At 43.6% G+C, this 21,648-nt stretch overlaps 1 protein-coding gene across 7 annotated transcripts in view; it reads right to left on the bottom strand.

Annotated features, from left to right (window-relative positions):
- Positions 1–21,648, bottom strand: part of LOC137383986 (suppressor of tumorigenicity 7 protein homolog) — a 190,288-nt gene that overhangs the window by 25,913 nt on the left and 142,727 nt on the right. For all 7 annotated transcript variants that reach the window (XM_068057498.1, XM_068057493.1, XM_068057494.1 and 4 more), the window contains one exon: positions 1,602–1,752. In XM_068057498.1, the coding sequence (XP_067913599.1) occupies positions 1,602–1,752 (151 nt within the window). The remainder of the gene's footprint in view (positions 1–1,601; positions 1,753–21,648) is intronic.

Below are 21,648 nucleotides of genomic sequence, written 5' to 3' on the forward strand. Positions count from 1 at the left end.
AGCCACGAGGTCATGCTGCAGCTGTACAGAACTCTGGTGCGGCCGCACCTGGAGTATTGCGTGCAGTTCTGGTCACCGCATTTTAGGAAGGATGTGGAAGCTTTGGAAAAGGTGCAGAGGAGATTTACTAGGATGTTGCCTGGTATGGAGGGAAGGTCTTACGAGGAAAGGCTGAGGGACTTGAGGTTGTTTTCGTTAGAGAGAAGGAGGAGAAGAGGTGACTTAATAGAGACATAAAAGATAATCAGAGGGTTGGACAGGGTGGATAGTGAGAGCCTTTTTCCTCGGATGGTGATGGCAAACACGAGGGGACATAGCTTTAAGTTGAGGGGTGATAGATATAGGACAGATGTCAGAGGTAGTTTCTTTACACAGAGAGTAGTAGGGGCGTGGAACGCCCTGCCTGCAACAGTAGTAGACTCGCCAACTTTAAGGGCATTTAAGTGGTCATTGGATAGACATATGGATGAAAATGGAATAGTGTAGGTCAGATGGTTTTACAGGTCGGCACAACATCGAGGGCTGAAGGGCCTGTACTGCGCTGTAATGTTCTATGTTCTATTTGGAGATACAGCACTGAAACAGGCCCTTCGGCCCACCGTGTCTGTGCCGACCATCAACCACCCATTTATACTAATCCTACACTAATTCCATATTCCTGCCACATCCCCACCTGTCCCTATATTTCCCTACCACCTACCTATACTAGGGGCAATTTTTAATGGCCAATTTACCTACCAACCTGCAAGTCTTTGGCTGTGGGAGGAAACCGGAGCACCCGGAGAAAACCCATGCAGACACAGGGAGAACTTGCAAACTCCACACAGGCAGTACCCAGAATTGAACCCGGGTCGCTGGAGCTGTGAGGCTGCGGTGCTAACCACTGCGCTGCCCTGTTATACTCGACTTGCCAGTTCTTTGCCCACTCACTTTAACCTATCTATATCCCTTTGTAGCCTCCTTATGTCGTTCACCTGCACATATCTGATCAGCTCTCTTCCTTTAGTCTTCCCCAATGCATTCAACAGTTTGGTCACTTCTCTGGCTAACAGTAGCCCAGTGGTTATGGAACTGGACTTGCAACCTAGAGATTGTGAGTGGAACATGAAAAACAGGACTTAAGTTGATAACCCTCGATGTGGGGCTATTACTGGCACAGGCATAATGGGCCAAATACCCCTTAGTTGGACAATGAACCCCTTAGTAGAGTCATTGGTTTTGTCTGCCTTTTCAGTTCCTAGCTCAAAAATAACTTACACAAATCTAAAGATAAATTGCAAATTCATATATATTGCCGTTAAAAATGCCGACAAGGCTGAAATGCGAAGTAAGACACTGCTCACTATTTTTTTAAACTAAATAAAGATCTCAAAAGCCTTGATCAAGATTATTCCCCTCAATGAATCTGCCAATAAAGAATCACATGCTAGAAAATAATCACATCAGACAGAGATTTAGAACTCAGGGAAACCCTTCACATCCAGTTAATCTTCATTACAAAAACAGCATGAGACTCAGAGTGTTCAATTAAACAAGATCACTTGAAAATCGCTTTGAATTAGGTTAGCGAGTTTTGACACGAACAGCAAAAGGATACTTACTGCCTTCCCACGTACAGTGCAATAGGTTAAGGGCCCCCTCTACCCTTTTCCAGTGTTGAAGGTGAAAGAAAGCATATGCTATTGCTTCACTGTCTCCCCGCTTCAGAATGTGCTCTGGCGGCAAAATTAAACTTTTCATTTCTAGTAAATACTGGGGGAAAAGAACGGGAAAAGATTAAAAAAAACTGATTAGTTGTTTAAAAAAAACCAAAAAAAATCAAAGAATAAGCACATCAAAGTGTAGCCATCTTTAAATATATGGGTAACAGGAGGATTTACTTTTACAGATGGGTGGCACTACAAAGAGGCATAGCTTCAGAAGGTAGGGAGCATTAAGATTAAAGTTTATTTTTGCTAATTTCACACCCCATGCCTATGTGCAATCACCCCCAACTCCCCCACAAATTGGACAATTACTGTGTATTTTTGATATGATCTGAACTTGACTGCAGTAAGAAATCTCAACATCTTGAGTCGTGAACCTTTCCATTTTCTTGCCCCTCTCCAGTTCTTGAACCCTTTTCACTGCTTCCACCTCTCCCGTTTGCGAACCTCTAACTCTTTCCACCTCTCCCGCTCCTTCCTCCCCTTCTGTTCTTGAACCTTTCCCACTGCTTCTCCCTTTATTCTTCTAAAACCTCTCACTCCACCCTAAGAAGTTCTGGATTGTCAGCAAAAGTGACATTGCACAGAGGAACTGATAACTTCTACAATGAATCTCCCTGCCTTTACATAAAGACCTGCTCAGGTCAGGGAAAAAAAACCCGACAGTACCACATTGGACCCGAGCCCATCCCAGGCAGAATCCCTGCAATTTTTCCCGCACCCAATCCGACCCTGACCTGACCACCGGAATGTTCCCTTCACATATCTTGCGACTCCCAATCTTCAGGAAGCTGCAGCATGAGCGTGATGATGTCATAAAGACGCTCACTGTGTAGACTCAGAGTTTCCTTCTCGGACACCCAGCTCAGGTAGGTTTTTTTTTTATTTTTAACACTTCTTGCTGTGTGCGTCCGACCAGGACCCGGCCCGACCAGAGCCCGAAACCGGACCCGGAAGAGCAGCCGGACCCGACCCGAACCCGACACATGTCGTTGGGTCACATCGGGTTCAGGTCGGGCAGCAGGCCTTTACCCTCATGAAGCAACACACAGCACACTAGTAGTGACGTGGAGAGATACCCAACACTGCAAATTTGATCCTTTCTACACAATCACCCAGCAACAAGTTTACAGATTTTGTTGTACACATTATAAATGTGTGGTAGTTCAGACCGCTGGACTGAAATGCGACAGATCCTATAACATTTGGATGAAAGTCAAAAAATCTTTTAACAAGATGTGGACAACGATCCCAGTTCCCATCTGTCGGTTGAACAGATTTTTAGGAACAATCCTTTAAATCCAAGAGTTTGTAAATGTATTTTCAATTTCCAGACTACAGTAAGGACTTCACGGCTTCTGAGTTTTACAAATTATATATGTAGTTGGAAATGTAAAACTTCAGTCATGCAGAGTGACAGGCAAACCCCCCCCACCTGCCAAGATTGAGGCACACAGTATATCACCATATGAACAAAAACATGAAAATTGCAAGCTCTGCCTGCGAGAACATTTGCATAATACCAGACAATGTTGAAACAATGGGGACCCAGCAGTTGCTGCCCCAATACACAGAAATGGTCAAACCAATTTAGTCACATGACTAGCTGGCTGGAGTTTTTGAATTAGAACTTTCAAAGGATTTGAACAGAGAACACCGCATGCTCATGGACTGAGAACATCTCCTCTGCTGTCTGCCTGCCTTCATCTCTTCCCACAGAACTGAATCTTGTGAAAACATGTGAAACTCAAAAAAGAACGGTTTCCAACGTGACCAAGGTTTTAAGACGACTACTGGGCCTCAACGAAGTGCAAGACCATATCTTCAATCAAGGACTACAGCGAGCTAGACAAACAGTAACAAGATATTGCCTCAAACTGTCCGACTTATCATTTCTTCTGCTCTTTTCTGTCCCTATCTGCATGCTTATATCGCATGTGCATGCTAGCATGGGCACGTCGTATATCCATAGGCGTGAACAGTTTAAATTTAAGGTTTAATAAATTTGATCTTTCTTGTTTAAGCCAAAGAAAGCCTGTTTGTGCTAATTTCTTTGCCTTTTAAGTGGAAAGTTGTGAACAAGGATTCACAAAGGGGGAGCTCAAAACACTGTGTATTTAAAATAAAACCCTGTTACAATAAGACCAGGTAAAGACAGCCAAAGACCCCTTTCTCACCTGGTCGTAACTAGCGTGTGTAGGGCATATGAAATATACAGTAGTGTTCATGAGTTCAATGCTTTAAATTACAGTAATGCACTTCTAGCCTTTCAATTCTTGCGATTAAAAGATGTGATCCAAAACCTCCCTCAACCAAGTTTGCATCTGAACATCATGCAGATTTTTGCCCTTGCAACAGTCTCTTCCTCCAGCACTCTGCAGCAAAGTGTTCCATATTTCAGAAACACTCTCTGAACAACTTTCTCTTAACGTAGCTCCACATTCTGAATAACTATTTTAATTTGATTTCCCCTCATCACTAACTCACCATGTTGAGGAAATAACTTCTCAGTATTGATCCCATCAAGTGTCATCACAAACTCTGATTACAAACATCACTGCATCAAATTCTGCCATTACAATAAGAACACGTAATAGGAGCAGAAGGCCCATCTAGCCTGCTCCACCATTCAATAAGACCATGGCTGATCTGATTGTGACCTTAATTCCAGTATCCCGCCTGCCCCCCATAACCCTCGATTCTCTTGTTGATCAAAAACCTGTCTAGCTCAGCCCTTAATATATTCAATGACCCAGCCTCCACTGCTCTCTGGGGTAGAAACTCCCACAGATTAATGACTCTCAGAGAAGCAATTCCTCATCTCCCTCTTAAATGGGAGACCCCTTATTTGGAAACTCTGTTCCCACTTCTGAAGAGAAAAATTTTGCAAGGCTATGGGGAAATGGCAGGGGAATGGGACTAGGTGAGTTGCTCTTGCAGAGAGCTGGTACGGTCAAGACAGGCTGAATGGTCTCCTCTGTGCTGCAACCATTCTATGATTCTAGTTCTAGATCCCCGCACGGGGGGAAACATCCCCCTCAGCATCTTCCCAGTTAAATCCCTTCAGAATCTTACATGTTCCAATAAAATTACCTCTCATTCTTCAAAACCCCAGTGAGTATAAGCCCAACCTTTCCTCATTAGCGATAGTCAGCACTGTTTTGTGAAGGGTAGGTCGTGCCTCACAAACCTTATAGAGTTTTTCGAGAAGGTGACCAAACAGGTGGATGAGGGTAAAGCAGTGGATGTGGTGTATATGGATTTCAGTAAGGCGTTTGATAAGGTTCCCCACGGTAGGCTATTGCAGAAATTACGGAAGTATGGGGTTGAAGGTGATTTAGAGCTTTGGATCAGAAATTGGCTAGCTGAAAGGAGAGTAGTGGTTGATGGCAAATGTTCATCCTGGAGTTTAGTTACTAGTGGTGTACTGCAAGGATCTGTTTTGGGGCCACTGCTGTTTGTCATTTTTATAAATGACCTGGAAGAGGGTGTAGAAGGGTGGGTTAGTAAATTTGCGGATGACACTAAGGTCAGTGGAGTTGTGGATAGTGCCAAAGGATGTTGTAGGGTACAGAGGGACATAGATCGGCTGCAGAGCTGGGCTGAGAGATGGCAAATGGAGTTTAATGCGGAAAAGTGTGAGGTGATTCACTTTAGAAGGAGTAACAGGAATGCAGTGTACTGGGCTAATGGGAAGATTCTTGGTAGTGTAGATGAACAGAGAGATCTTGGTGTCCAGGTACATAAATCCCTGAAAGTTGCTACCCAGGTTAACAGAGCTGTTAAGAAGGCATATGGTGTGTTAGCTTTTATTAGTAGGGGGATCGAGTTTTGGAGCCACGAGGTCATGCTGCAGCTGTACAAAACTCTGGCGAGACCGCACCTGGAGTATTGCGTGCAGTTCTGGTCACCGCATTATAGGAAGGATGCGGAAGCTTTGGAAAGGATGCAGAGGAGATTTACTAGGATGTTGCCTGGTATGGAGGGAAGGTCTTACGAGGAAAGGCTGAGGGACTTGAGGTTGTTTTCGTTGGAGAGAAGGAGGAGGAGAGGTGACTTAATAGAGACATATAAGATAATCAGAGGGTTAGATAGGGTGGATAGTGAGAGTCTTTTTCCTCGGATGGTGATGGCAAACACGAGGGGACATAGCTTTAAGTTGAGGGGTGATAGATATAGGACAGATGTCAGAGGTAGTTTCTTTACTCAGAGAGTAGTAGGGGCGTGGAACGCCCTGCCTGCAACAGTAGCAGACTCGCCAACTTTAAGGGCATTTAAATGGTCATTGGATAGACATATGGATGAAAATGGAAGTGTGTAGGTCAGATGGTTTCATAGGTCGGCGCAACATCGAGGGCTGAAGGGCCTGTACTGCACTGTAATGTTCTAATCTAATCATAAGGCAACCCCTTCATCCCAGGAAACAACATAGTGAAGCATCTCTGCACTGCCTCCAATGCAAGTACATTCCTCCTTAAAATGAGACCAAAACTGTACACAGTACTCTAGATATGGTCTCACCAACGTGCTGTGCAGTTGTTGCAAGAGTTCCCTACTTTTATACTCTATCCCCCTTGCAATAAAGGCCGACATTCCATTCGCCTTCCTAATTACTTGCTGTGTCTGCATGCTAACTTTTAGTGATTCATGTACAAGGACACCCAATCCCTTTATACCACAGCATTCTGCAGTCTCTCTCCATTTGAATAATATTCTGCTTTTCTATTCTTCCCAAAGTGGACAACCTCACATTTTCCCACATTATACTTCATCTGCCAAATTTGTGTCCACTCACCTAACCTATCTATATCCCTTGGCAGACTGTATTCTCCTCACAATTTTAACAACCGACAATGCTACAAATTTGTAACATGAACTATCAGCCAGCTTCTGTAAAAAGGAAAGACAATTTAATGATTTGGGTGCGTAACCTACATCAAGCTACTTTTCCTTTTTTTCACTTAACATTACGATCTCTTTCAACAGGCAACAATTTTTTAGGGAGCAGACTCTGCGAAGTGATATTTTAAAGGAGGTGCAGAGGGACTGGCATGTGGGAACTGGAAAGGAGTGAGTGTGAACTTTCATTTATAGAGCACTTTGCATGCCCTAGATATATCCCAAAGCACTTCACAGACAACTAACTGCTTTTGAACTCCACTGTTGTAACGTAGGAAACACACAAGCCAATTTTATCACAGCATTTTGCGAACAGCCATGAGATAAATGAGAAAATAATTTGTTTTAGTGATGTTAGCTGATAGTTGGCCAGGACACTGGGAGAACCCCTTGCTCTTCTTCAAATAGCAGTGTTATGTGAGCATCCAAAAGATGGCACCTCTAACAGTGCAACACTCCTTCAGTACTGCACCAAAGTGTCAGTCTGGATTATGTCAAGACTCGGAGGCTTGAACCCACAACCTTCTGACAACTGAGGAAAGGTTGACAATGTTTTACCATTATATTAGGTGACAGAGTATAACCATGGCTGCCTTTAAGAAGGATGACCATCTCACCAATTCCCCCTTAGAGGTTGCCGAGAGCACAAAGATTTAGAGGTATGATGCCAGCATACCAATGGGCAACACAGACTTGATGTCAAATCCATGCTTCAGCAACTGCGATTCATTAAAAAGTGTGTAACTTGTATCCAAAAAGTAAAGAGTTTCAAAGACGTGTGACATTTTTAGTTTGGGGGATGCTAATAAAGTTTCAAAATATATGCAGCATTGCCTGGTACGATGCTTGCTTCATAACCACTGAAGACTCCAGGTGGGGCGGGCAATATTGGCTAAGACTATTTTGCAAGCTGCATACGACTCATTATTAGATTATATACATAGAAACTACAGCAGAGAAACAGGCCATTTGACCCAACTGGGATATAGTGTTTATACTCCATGAGCCTCCGCCCAACTTCCCTGTATCCCCCAAAAATACATCCAGCCTCCCCTTGAATGCACCAACACTATCTGCTTCAACCACTCCAAGTGGCAACGAGTTCCACATTCTCAGCACTTGCTGTGAAAAGTAAATCCTCCTGAATGAAGCTTTTATTTATGCCCTAATTTTTCTGGGCTCAACCACAAATGGAAAGTTGCTCCACCTTTTATAATTTTGAAGACCTCTATCAAGTCTCTTCTTGCATCCTCACCTCACTCACAATCTTCCCCGCCCCTCACTACTCTCTCAATCACCTCAGACCCATACCGTTTAGTTTAGAGATACAGCACTGAATCAGGCCCTTCGGCCCACCAAGTCTGTGCCGACCATCAACCACCCATTTATACTAATCCTACCACATCCCCACCTGTCCCTATATTTTCCCTACCACCTACCTATACTAGGGGCATTTTCTAATGGTCAATTTACCTATCAACCTGCAAGTCTTTGGCATGTGGGAGGAAACCGGAGCACCCGGAGAAAACCCACGCAGACACAGGGAGAACTTGCAAACTCCACACAGGCAGTACCCGGAATTGAACCCGGGTCGCTGGAGCTGTGAGGCTGCGGTGCTAACCACTGCGCCACTAACCACTGCGCCACTGTGCCACCCGTTCTTGCCCAGTCTCGACTCATACAGATTTCACACAGTTGCTACCCACAGTAATTATGAACAAGTTCAGTCCTCACCAGTTACAAACATTTCCAGCTCAAAAGGGGCATGGACAAGAGACCTGGGAGCGGATCTTTGAGCAGAAACTAGCAAAGGGGGTTCCAACTGATTTTTTCCAATATACAAAAGGATCTTTTTATCTTTGAAGATTATCAATTACACACAAGTTTCCATGGTGATAGCCAACGTTTGAAACATGAATTGCAGAGACTTGCTCACTACCCAAGAGTTCAAACTCAGGATGCACAGGAACATAAGGTCAGCAGAAGCAGTTTTTACCCCCACCGCACCCCCACCATTCATTCTCAGGATGCGAGTATAATTGGCAAGACTAGCATTTATTGCCCATCCCTACTTGCCCTAAAAAGGTCTTCCCTGGGCCTTTTCCTTGAATTATATCATCTTGTTATTCTGTGTAGTGGTTTTGATACTGGACTGGAGTCATCTATAGATCAGTCTGGGTAAGGACGGCAGGCTTCCTTCCCTAAAGGACATGAATGAACTAGTTGGGTTTTTAAACGACAATCCAACAGCTTCGTGGCCACTTTTACTGATACCAGCCTTTTATTTCTAGATTATTTATTTACTTTATTCTTTTAAACTGAATTCAAATTCTCATACTGCCATGGTGAGAACTGAACTCATGTTCTCTGGATTATTGATATCAAATGTTTGATCACACTTCTGTGAACCTTGTTGGTACTACATTAAAAGGTGCAACTTATACTACATTAAAGGTGCCATACAGGCATTATCAACACTGAGTTGACGTTTTGGGTCAGTGACCCTTCTTCGGAAGAAGGGTCACTGACCCGAAACGTTAACTCTGCTTCTCTTTCCACAGATGCTGCCAGACCTTCTGAGTGGTTCCAGCATTTCTTGTTTTTATTTCAGATTTCCAGCATCCGCAGTATTTTGCTTTTATCAACACTGACATTGAGTACTAGTTCAGTCATGACCTTATTGAATGGTGGAGCAGGCTCAAGGGGCTATATGGTCTAGCCTTGCTCCTATTCCTTTGTTATTGCTACATAAGGAGATATTGGAACAGGTGATCAAGAGTTTGGTCAAAGGAGCAGGTTTTAAAGACGAGAGGGAAGTGGAGAGGTTTAGGGAGGGAATTCAAGAGCTCATCCTAGAAAAGACATTTGTACACATCACTAGCCCAATTCAAACCAATTTTCCTAGGTTGAAGGTATAATAGAAAGTTCTAACCCAGTCCCCATCAAATCTGCTTTATAGTATCCAAGAACCCAAAGTGCATAATGAGTCACTGCTGTGGTCTTCGCAAAAGGACAAAAGGTGCACTTCAGGTGGGAGGAAATTTCAGAATCCTTTACTTCTTAAAAAAATATATACTAGCTATTTGAATTTGCAATGTTCCTTCACACCAGCTCCAAACATTGCAGAGAGATTGGACTGAGTTAGGGGGATGCTCACCTGAACACACTTTTGCCAAGGGGAGTAGAGGAGGTGGGGGAGGCAGGGGGATCAGATACTGCAGCTCCGAGCAATAGGTCTTGTTTTGGGAAATGTCACAAACGATAGGATTATTTACTAATCCGTTTTTCACACTGAGAAGTTTTCAGATTCATTTTCTAAAGGAATGCACTCAAGGTTTCTTAGACCCCCTTTAGATAAAGTAGATATACTGCCTCAGTAGGTTCCCTTGGAGCATTAAGACCTACACTCTGGTGGCTAATACTGACGCTAATCCTGGTTAATCCCCCTTCAGTCTGTTTTACAGAGCAAGGATCACTGGCGGACATTAAGTTGTTGTGGGAAAGCTCGGCTGAATGCCTGACCTCTGGTCTGACTCCTCACCTGTTCCCCAGTGCTTCTGCCTTTGACTGTATTATGCTACTTTCTTGAGAACGGAAGCCAAAGAAAACTCATATATTCGGTTAATTAGGCACAACTGTGCAAAACAAAATACAGCACCCGGGTGAGGGGATTCTGGAACATATTTTTAAAAAATATTAGTTCTCAAGAGTCCTTTCATAGGAAAAAAATGTACTTCAATCCCTGAATTATTAACGCGACAAGAATGTCAATTTTACAGTGACTGATTTAATCAGAAGCAAAAACACATTCACTAAGATTGCATTGCAAAAGGGGTTCCAACTGGAAACACTTAAAACACTTAAAAGTCTCATATATACATGTATACATTTATATGCAAAAATTCTTAGTTTTTTTAAAAAAGCAGTTTAAATCTCTCTCCCACATAAGCTCTTTTTCCCCTAAAGGCGCAGGGAGGTGGGACACTCTGTCTGAGCCTGTCTTTGACTAAAGATGTGCAGCGCTTGATCAGTCATGCACACAGCAATTTCGTTCTGCAATTAGCTTTCCCTGCTTACACTGTATTGAGAGACAGGCACACACAGTACAACACTGGGATAAACAGAGACCCCTCAAGGTTACAGTCATTCATATCTACTTAATGAAACAGCTGTATTTGTTAAAGATTAGAGACACTCAGATCCACACTCTGACTCTCAAGGCTGCTGCTTCCATTATTTTATACCTTATTACCACAGATGGCTAAAGCCACTAAAAGGGGCTCCCAAAGGCCACTACTCCTGACCTCCTACATACAGTGCTATTTTCACATCCTTGAAAAGTCAGTGATAAACAGACATATAGTTCAGGAAGAAAAGAGAACAAAACTCTGAGAAAACACTATGTGAAATATTGTGACAGGGAGTTATGTTCTTCCATCGCATGTGAGCAGTAGGGTTTCTTATTACTCATCCCTTTGCAATTTCATTTCTTTTCACTATCTGCTGCTGTACCCCTTTTTATGTGCAATATCCTCCCCCACCCCCCACTCCCTCCATGAAATCGCAGAGTTTACTTGTTAGGGCCCCTGCTCAGGGATAGGAGCTAACAACATCACTGCCTTGTAGGCGTCTCAGGAGAGACCAAGGCTAAAGGAGTAAAGCCTAACAGAAAATCCGGAGTGGAACCCCTAAGGCGGTCATTTGTCGCCTTTGGCATGTTTCCGGCAGTTCCTGCAGCCATACCAGTGCCAAACGTCGTGCTCTGCACTCCTTTGGACCCCACTACGAAGGCCGAGAGGGGGGTTTTAATGCTTGGGCAACTCACAACCTCCATACATTCCATGACGCATGGCCCTCCTGCCTTGGGCGCGATGGCATTGGAAGGATGAATGAGAATGGACAGAAACTGCTGGAGTTGTGTAACTATCACAGCCTCTGCATCACCAACTCGTTTTTTCATATGAAACCCTGTCACCAGGTTTCATGGAGACACACAAAATCACGTCGTTGGCACCAGCTGGACATCATCATCACAAGGCGAGCCTCTATAAACAGTGTCCAAATCACACGCAGTTTCCACAGTGCGGACTGCGACACCGACCACTCCTTGGTGTGCAGCAAAGTTAGACTCAAACCAAGAAGCTACATCACTCCAAGCAGAAGGGCCGCCCGCGCATCAACACTAACAGAATTTCTTATCCACAGCTGGTACACAAGTTTCTAAATTCACTTGGAAAAGTCCTTAAAAACACTCCTGCAGGGGATGCAGAGACCAAGGGGGCCCACATCAGAGACGCCATCTATGACTACCTTTCGCAAACGTGAGAAGCAGAGTGCAGACTGGTTTCAATCTCACTTTGAAGAGCTGGAACCTGTCATAGCCGCTAAGCGCATTGCACTGTTGAACTACAAGAAAGCCCCCAGCGAGTTAACATCCATAGCACTCAAAAGTAGCCAGAAGCGCTGCACAAAGAACAGCCAGGTGCTGTGCAACTAACTACTGGCAACACCTATGCAGTCGTATTCAGTTGGCCTCCAACACCGGAAACATCAGAGGAATGTATGATGGCATTAAGAGAGCTTTTGGGCCAACCATCAGGAGGATCGCCCCCCACCGCTCAAGTCTAAATCAGGGGAAACAAAACACTGACCAACGCAAGCAAATGGACCGCTGGGTGGAGCACTACCTAGAACTGTACTCCAGGGAAAATGTTGTCACTGATACCGCCCTCAATGCAGCCCAGTCTCTTCCAGTCATGGATGAGCTGGACTAACAACCAACAAAATCGGAACTCAGTGATGCCATTGATTCTCTAGCCAGTGGAAAAGCCCCTGGAAAGGACAGCATTACCCCTGAAATAATCAAGAGTGCCAAGCCTGCTATATTCTCAGCACTCCATGAACTACTTTGCCTGTGCTGGAATAAGGGAGCAGTACCACAGGACATGCGCGATGCCAATATCATCACTCTCTAAGAACAAGGGTGACCGCGGTGACTGCAACTACCGTGGAATCCCCCTGCTTAGCACAGTTGGGTAAGCCTTCGCTCGAGTTGTTTTAAACAGACTCCAGAAGCTGGCTGAGCATGTCTACCCTGAGGCATAGTGCGGCTTTCGAGCAGAGAGATTCACCATTGACATGCTGTTCTCCCTTTGCCAGCTACAGGAGAAATGCCGCTAACAAAAGATGCCCCTCTATGTTGCTTTCATAGATCTCACCAAAGACTTTGCCAGTAGCGCAGAACCAAATAAGCAGCGACCAATTTTCCTAACCACTGAAATCCGAGCGTAGACCCCATTCCTGCAATCTCGCAAGGAGTCACCAGTGAAGGTTCATCGCATTGAGTTGTAACAATAAGGGCTTCTACTATGATAATGAGTAAGACATGGTCAGTCAGTTGAAGCACTATATTATAGAAAGGATACTGAGCCACTGGAGAAGGTGCAAAAAGAAAATTCAACAAGGATCATACCAGAACCGAAAAGATACATATCAGGTAAGATTAAACAGACTGGTGCTCTTTTCTCTAGAAAAGAGAAGACGGAGGGGTGACGCGATAGAGGACTTCAAGATAATCAAACCTTTTGATAAGGTAGATATAGAGAAATGTTCCCATTTGTGGGGAAGATCAAAACAGGAGCTCAAAGAAAAGATAATCCAATAGGGAATTCAGAGGTGCAACACGCTACCACAAGAAATAATTGAGACAAATAGTATAGATGCATTTAAGGGGAAGTTCGATAAACACTGAGGGAGAAGGGAAAAGAGGGATACACTGATCAGGTTAGAAGAGGGATGGGTAGAAATTCGTGTGCAGCATAAATGCTAATATTGACCAGTTGGGCTGAATGGCCAGTTTCAGGGCAGTAGACTATCTAATCTGAGGGTGGCTGGTGCCCACAGAACAAGCTCCAATGGGAAAGCATAGGAGAAATTCAAAAAATAATCATGGGAGAAGATGTAAAAGAACAGGAATTTGGAACAAAGTTCTAATGTATGTTAATTTAAAATTTACAAAAATGCTTCTGTTGCACCCATGTGAAAGAAGATGAAACAGGGTGTGCATTACTGTATGAAAGGAAAGCTTGCTTATGATATACTGGAAGGTATTTTCCCCAATTACTTAGAAAATACTTAGTAATAGCAATGATAACCCTGTCCACAACTTCCAAGTTACTATACTTCACCACTTTACTATACTTCACCACTTTAGCTACAAATTTTATGGGGAGCATAAATAGACTTTTTGGGACTTGCATGTTTTAATTTCAATGATACTGCAAAAAATAAAAAAAAGGTTAATTAGCAGAATATATTCATGAATTCTTCCAGAAGGGATGCCAGGAAAAATATAAATGCTGTAAATCTGAAATAAAAACATTGAATGCTGTTAACTGACAACAGGTCGGTTGATCAGGGCCCAAAAATTACAGGTCAACTATTCAAGTTAGAACTATTCAATAGACCTTTCAGCACCTCAGACCAACCCACTGTCTTTTCCCAGCACTCTGTGTTCATGTTGCTCTCCAAACACACCGAGATGAAGCGACAGCGACTGCCCTTGACCAAGCATGGCATCAAGGAGCCCTAGCAAAACTGGAGTCAATGGGAATCAGGGGAAAAACTCTCTGCTGGTTGCAGTCATACCTAGCACAAAGGAAGATGGTTGTGGTTGTTGGAGGCCAATCATCTGAGTCCTCGGACATCGCTGCAGGAGTTCCTCAGGATCAGAGTTCAGCTGCTTCATCAATAACGTTCCCGCCATCATAAGGTCAGAAGTGGGAATGATTGCTGATGACTGCACAATGTTCAGCACCTCAGATACTGAAGCAGCACATGTCCAGACGCAGCAAGACCTGGACAACATCCAGGCTTTGGCTGATAAGTGGCAAGTAACATTCGCAGCACACAAGTGCCAGGCAATGCCCATCTCAAACAAGAGAGAATCTAACCATCTCTCCTTGATGTTCAACGACATTACCATCGCTGAATCTCCACTATCAACATCCTGGGGGTTACCATTGACCAGGAACTGAACAGGAGCAACCACATAAATACCGTGGCTACAAGAGCAGGTCAGAGGCTAGGAATTCTGCAGCGAGTAACTCAGTTCCCATCTCCCCAATTCCTGTCCATCATCTACAAGGCAAAAGTCAGGAGTGTGATGGAATACTCTCCACCAGCCTGGATGGATACAGCTCCAACAACACTCAAGAAGCTTGACACCATCCAGGACAAAGCAGCTTGCTTGATTGGCACCCCATCTACAATCTTCAACATTCACTCCCTCCACCACCAATGCACAGTGGCAGCAGTGTTTAGCATCTACAAGATGCACTGCAGCAACTCACCAAGGGTCCTTCGAGTGCACCTTCCAAACCTGTGACCTCTACCACCTAGAAGGACAAGGGCAGCAGATGTATGGGAACAACACTACCTGCAAGTTCCCCTCCAGGCCACACACCACCCTGACTTGGAACTGTATCAACGTTCCTTCACTGTCGCTGGGTCAAAATCCTGGAACTTCCTTCCGAGCAGCACGATGGGTGTACCTATATCCCAAGGACTGCAGTGGTTCAAGAACGCAGTTCATCACCACCTTCTCAAGGACAATTAGTGATGGGCAATAATTGCTGGCCTAGCCAGCAACGCCCACATTCCATGAAAGAATTTTTTTTAAATCGTCAAAGCCCTTCAGCCTCCTGGCTCTGCAAGGATTTTCCTAAAAGTATAGACTGACAGATACACTCTGCGAGGATTCCTGAAACAACGCAGAGTGGTGTCTACACTCTGTAAAGATTCCTTTCCCCTCAACTGAGCTCAGCAGAAAATGGTCCTGAACCTCAGGAATTCTCTGCAGAGGTTGTTCAAAAATTCTAGAGAAGAATATCCCATTCAACAAATTTCCTCTTACCTTCCCACAAACCAGTGGCTCAGCATAGAAACACATATTATGGTGTGTACTGAACAATAAAAAGCATGTAGGTCCAGGGTTTCATTTGAAATCCGTGCTGAGCTCAGTCTGGATAACAACTGGGACGCTACATATGGCCACTGCACCTCTGGGATTGGGAGGGGAAGAAAAACCAGCCAAAACTCCCATTCTTGATGACTACCCTGTGACCACCCGAATGTAAAGTGTGTATGGGTGGACCTGGATGAGGAAAGATTGGGTACTTTAATGTAGTGGTGATACTACTGGACTAGTAACTCAGAGAGAGTGAGTGTAAGTCCCAGCATGGCAGTTTGAGAATTTGAATTAGAGTCATTGAGTTATACAGCACAGAAACAGGCCCTTCGGCCCATCGTGTCCATGCTGGCCATCAAGCACCCATCTATTCTAATCCCATTTTCCAGCACTTGGCCCATAGCCTTGTATGCTATGGCGTTTCAAGTGCTCATCTAAATACTTCTTAAATGTTGAGGGTTCCTGCCTCTACCATCTCTTCAGGCAGTGCATTCCAGATTCCAACCACCCTCTGGGTGAAAAAATGTTTTCTCAAATCCCCTCTAAACCTCCTGCCCCTTATCTTAAATCTATGCACCCTGGTTATTGACACCTCCGCTAAGGGAAAAAGTTTCTTCCTATCTACCCTACCTATGCCCCTCATAATTTTGTATACCTCAATCAGGCCCCCCCTCAGCCTTCTCTGCTCTAAGGAAAACAACCCTAGCCTATCCAGTCTCTCTTCATAACTGAAATGTTCCAGCCTAGGCAATATCCTGGTGAATCTCCTCTGTACCCTCTCTAGTGTAATCACATCCTTCCTATAGTGTGGAAACCAGAACTGTACACAGTACTCCAGCTGTGGCCTAACTAGCATTTTATACAGCTCCATCATAACCTGCTCTTATATTCTATGCCTCGACTAATAAAGACAAGTATCCCATATGCCTTCCTAACCACCTTATCTACCTGTGCTGCTGCCTTCAGTGATCTATGGACAAGTACACCAATGTCCCTCTGACCGTCTGTACTTCCGACGATCCTACCACCCATTGTATAGCCCCTTGCCTTGTTAGTCCTCCCAAAATGCATCACCTCATACTTCTCAGGATTAAATTCCATTTGCCACTGCTCCACCCATCTTACCAGCCTATTTATATCATCCTGTAATCTAAGGCTTTCCTCTTCACTATTTACGACACCAATTTTCGTGTCATATCTTCTATATTCACGTCTAAATCATTTATGTACACTACAAACTGCAAGGGTCCCAATGCCGATCACTGCAGTACACCACTGGCCACAGGCTTCCAGTTGCAAAAACAGTCCTTGAACTTCACCCTCTGCCTCCTGCCACTAAGCCAATTTTGGATCCAATTTGCCCTGGATCCCATGGGCATCAATCTCCCATGCAGGACCTTATCAAAAGGCTTACTGAAGTCCATGTAGACTACATCAACTGCTTTACACTCATCTACACATCTAGTCACCACCTCGAAAAATACAATCAAGTTAGTTAGACACGATCTGCCCCTGACAAAGCCACTGTGACTATTCTTGATTAATCCCTGCCTCTCCAAGTGGAGATTAATCCTTTAATTCAAATTCAGATTAATTCATCTGTCTTACTTGTAAGACTCCTTGTGTTAAAATAGATGCAATCCAGCCTTGCATTATTCACTTATGCCTTAACAGGTCTTTAGGAATTCAGTTTAAAAACCTGACAGAGTTGCAAAAACCCAACTGCTTCACTGATGTCCTTTACTGAAGGAAACCTATTGCACTCACCAGGACTGGCCCATATGTGATTGCAGTCATGGTTGACTTTTAACTGCTTTCTAATTTGATACCAAATTAGCACAACTAGCGATGGGCAATAAATGCCAGCTTTGGATGCCCACATTCCCCAGTATGAATCAAGGATGGAAAAAGGATTTTCTTGTGCTGGCATCCCCTGCCAGCATTTGCTCATCTCGGCTCCCACAAGAGATGGTCACTTTTTTGCGCCTCGAAGCAAACAGAATTCCACTTGTTCGGAAAAGGAATGGGGGCAATTAATGGAACAAAACACATTTTTCCCCCTCTCCTATAGCTGTGGAAAAGCAGCAGTGGGGACACTTGAAACTCCTCGCATTTAGTTCCTCCTATGTGACCTTCTGATTACAATGTATTTAAATCTTATGCAATTGTTGAGGTTTTTAAAAGTCAAACCAGAGATCAAAGCACCCACACCTATCATCTACAAAGCAATTGATACTAGTGCAATGCCCAACAGCAAATTGACAGACTAAAGAGAATTATTTGATCTTTATCCATCCAGTCACTAATAGCTTCCAGCTTTGGCTCGCAACAGAGGCGAAGGCCCACGATCCATCAGCTTTGAAGGTCCACAGTGCAAAAGCCAGCAAATGTACTCTTGGTGCACAGATTAAAACAATTCTAGCTCATGCAGAATTAATACCCAAACACGTTAGGAGTGGATCGAGTTTTACAGGCCTGCACCTTTTGCTTTCTCCTTGGCTCAGTGCTCTTACTAAGCCATGGGAGCTTCTGGGAAAAATAGCCCCTGAAATCAGATGTGGTTTTAATGTAGGAATTAAGCCATAATTCAATAATTGGACTGGATTTTGTGCAATCTTTTAGCTCACTGTTTTAAATCGAACAATGGCCAAAATCCTTGCAAACTGACAGTACATTTCAAATCAATTTTTAAGATCAACCCATACTAGAATGTTAGTGAGCAGGACAGCTACTTTTATCCATTACAGATTTTTCTTTCCTGCTCCTCACAAAACGGCAGGCTTCTATTTCTTCTCCCCCCCCCTCCACCTCACCCTAAGTTGTGCGCCCCAGCCCATGACACCTTTCTACGGCCACACCTGTACCCAAGCCCCCAGCTACATCGCTCAATCCAGCGGCTGAAAAAGGAACAATAGTAACAATGGGGAGCTCTTCCCTCCCTTGAACAGAGTTAAGCAGCATGGTCATTTTCCTGTTTGATGTTGCTGCCATTATTGTTAACACAAACAAAATGCATCACCTCTCAACCAGTCTGTGACCGTGAAGAGACATTAGATTCATTGAATTTTGCAGCGCAGAAGGCCTCCATTCAGCCCATTGTGCCTGTGCCAGTTCTTTGAAAGAGCTAGCCCCCCCTCCCTTCCTCATAGCTCTGCAATTCTTCTTCCTGTCAAGTATTTATCCAATTTCCTTTTGAAAGTTTCCACTGAATTGGTTTCCACCACCTTTTCTGGCAATGCGTTCCAGATCAGAACAACTCACTGCATTAAAAAAAGTCTCATCTCTCTTTTGGATCTTTTGCCAAACATGCTGTATGAAGACTGACGCTCGTGCTGTCGTTTCATCAGCTGCACTGAAACCAACAGGTTAGCATCGCTGTTAAGTCAGTGGACAGAGGAATGCATGACACAAGTAATCATACGTTACGATTCAGTGTGCAGAATTTCATGGCTAGAAGGTTGAAATCACACATAAACTGTCGCAGAAAATGCTCAGTTCATATTGAGCTCAAACGCATTTTGACGCCTGCAAATAATTGTACTTATTTTAACTGCAGGACATCTCACTTGCAAAGCCAGAGAGCCAAACAGAAAGTCAAGGCTTGTAAAATTAAATCTTTCCTGATGTGTTCAGATAGTACCCGTTTTTAACCCAAGTTCTGCATTGCACAAAAATAACCAAACAGAATATTGCACAAGGTGGAATAGTTTAATGAAAGGCCTGAAGATTAATTGTGCTGGCTTTTGCATGGTGTAACTTTAAAGCTGATGGATGGCTAGGTACTTGCCTGTGTAGCACAAAATAAAGCTGGAAGCTATTAGTGGCTGGATGGATAAAGATCAAATAATTCTCTTCAGACTATCAATTTGCTGTTGGTCATTGCACAAACTGAGGAGGGGCAGAGTCCAGCTTAACCCGAGGCACAGGTGCTGGCAACCCTATTGATGTTGAGCCCCAGCTCCTGCTGTGACCACCACGTAGCGGATTACTCCACCCACTTCAAAAATAAGGCACATCATGCAAAGGATTTGTGACTTGCAATGTGTAAAAGAAAAAAACACCACCACTGAAATGAATGCTTGCCTCCAGCAGTATCATGAAAGCAGCACTGCTCTCCTTAAACAGTTGCACAGCTGGATTAACTCGGCACCTTGCAACCACGTGGAGACAAAATCCTATGCATCCAAAACAGTTGCAGCAATGACATTTTGATGTTAAATCACTAAGCAATTTCTCTGGAAATGTCTAGCTGCCTTCATTTCTATCTTTTCTACAGAAGCCATTCCAAAACCAATTGGCGAGACAGCCACAGGGGCGGTTGAACACACTGAGGTAAATGCAAACCTGCCTCACGTTAGAGAGCTGAAAAAATTTTTCGAAACTAAGAAAAGGGCCAAGTAATCATTCCAATGCTATAAATAACTTTTAATTACAACAAATCTTTGTAAATCATAGAAATTAACAGCACAGAAGGAGGCTATTCGGCCCACTGCACTTGGGCTGGCTCTCAGAGCTATCCACCTTGTTCCAACCCTTTGTCTTTCCACCATAGCCTTAGATTTTTCTTGCTGAAATATTTATGCACTTCTTTTTCAAAAGCTAATGCAATTTTGTTCCATGTCCTAATAGCCCTGAATAAATAAGATTCTCCCAGCCTCTCCCTTCATTTGGCATTTGTCTTAAATTTTTGCACTCTGGTTTACAGAGTCCTTGACCAGTGGAAAGCGTTTTCTCCAATTCACCTTATTAAAATCCCTCAGAAACATCACTTCTTAACCTTCAAACATAACGAAAGCCTCTATTCCTGCTATTAACTCAGTGCAGAAGAAAGTCACCATCGCCATGGCCTTGACTTACTTCCTAAAGGTAGGTAACCACAATTGGGCATACTACAGTAATTGCAGACTAGGACCACCATGCTTTTTTTTAAAAAAAGCCTCATCAACTTGTCCGACAACTTTTAAAGAATTGTATATCTGAACCCCTAAGTGCCTCTGTCCCTCATTCCTTTTAAACTTTTACCGTTTCACGTGTATGTCCTTTCTTCATTCCTTCCCTCAAAATCTATAAGTTCACATTTCTCCACATTAAGTTTCATCCAATATCCATGTGTACAATTTACCAGCTTGCTTATTTTTCCTGAAGTCACTTTTAGTCCTCTTCACCGTTAAGCAAGTTCCTTACTTTTGTGTCCTCTGCAAATTTTGAAATTATGTCCCTTCTGCAGAGTCCAGATCACTGATATATATTGAAATGAGTAATGGCGCTATCACTGGCCAGTGGATGACGCCACTGTCTACCTCCCTTCTGTCTGAAAGACATCCAAGAAACAGCACTCTCCAGTTTCCATCCATTAACAAAATTGTTATCTACGATGCCACATTCGGGATGCATGATATGTTGGAAGGTTTCTCAAATGAGGCCATATGGACTGAGCTAAGGAACAAAAAAGGGACAATCACAATGCTGAATGTGTACTTTAGACCCCACAAACAGTCAGAGAGAGATAGAAGAGCAGACCTGTAGGCAAATCTCCGAGAAGTGCAAGAACAATAGGGCAGTAATTGTAGGGGATTTTAATTACCCCAATATTAACTGGGATAGTTTTAGAGTGAAAGGAATTGAGGGAGCAGAATTCTTGAGGTGCATTCAGGAAAACTATTCTGCCCAGGATGTAGCAAGTCCATCAAGAGAGGGCGCAGTTTTAGAGTTAGTTTTAGGAACTGAAGCTGGGCAGGTGGAAGGAGTGACAGTGGGAAAGCATTTTGGTGGCAGTGATCATAATTCAGTCAGTTTTAACATAATAAAATCAAAATACTGCAGATACTGGAAATCTGAAATAATAACAAGAAATGCTGGAAATACTCAGCAGGTCTGGCAGCATCTGTGGAGAGAGAAGCAGAGTTAACATGTCAGATCAGTGACGGGTTCTGAAGAAGGGTCAACTAACCTGAAACATTAACTCTGCTTCTCTCTCCACAGATGCTGCCAGACCTGCTAAGTATTTCCAGCATTTCTTGTTTTAACATGATGGAAAAGGATAGAGATGGAAAAGGATAGAGACAGAAAAGGAGT

This window comes from Heterodontus francisci, chromosome 25, assembly GCF_036365525.1.
Source record: "Heterodontus francisci isolate sHetFra1 chromosome 25, sHetFra1.hap1, whole genome shotgun sequence".
Lineage (NCBI taxonomy): Eukaryota > Metazoa > Chordata > Chondrichthyes > Heterodontiformes > Heterodontidae > Heterodontus > Heterodontus francisci.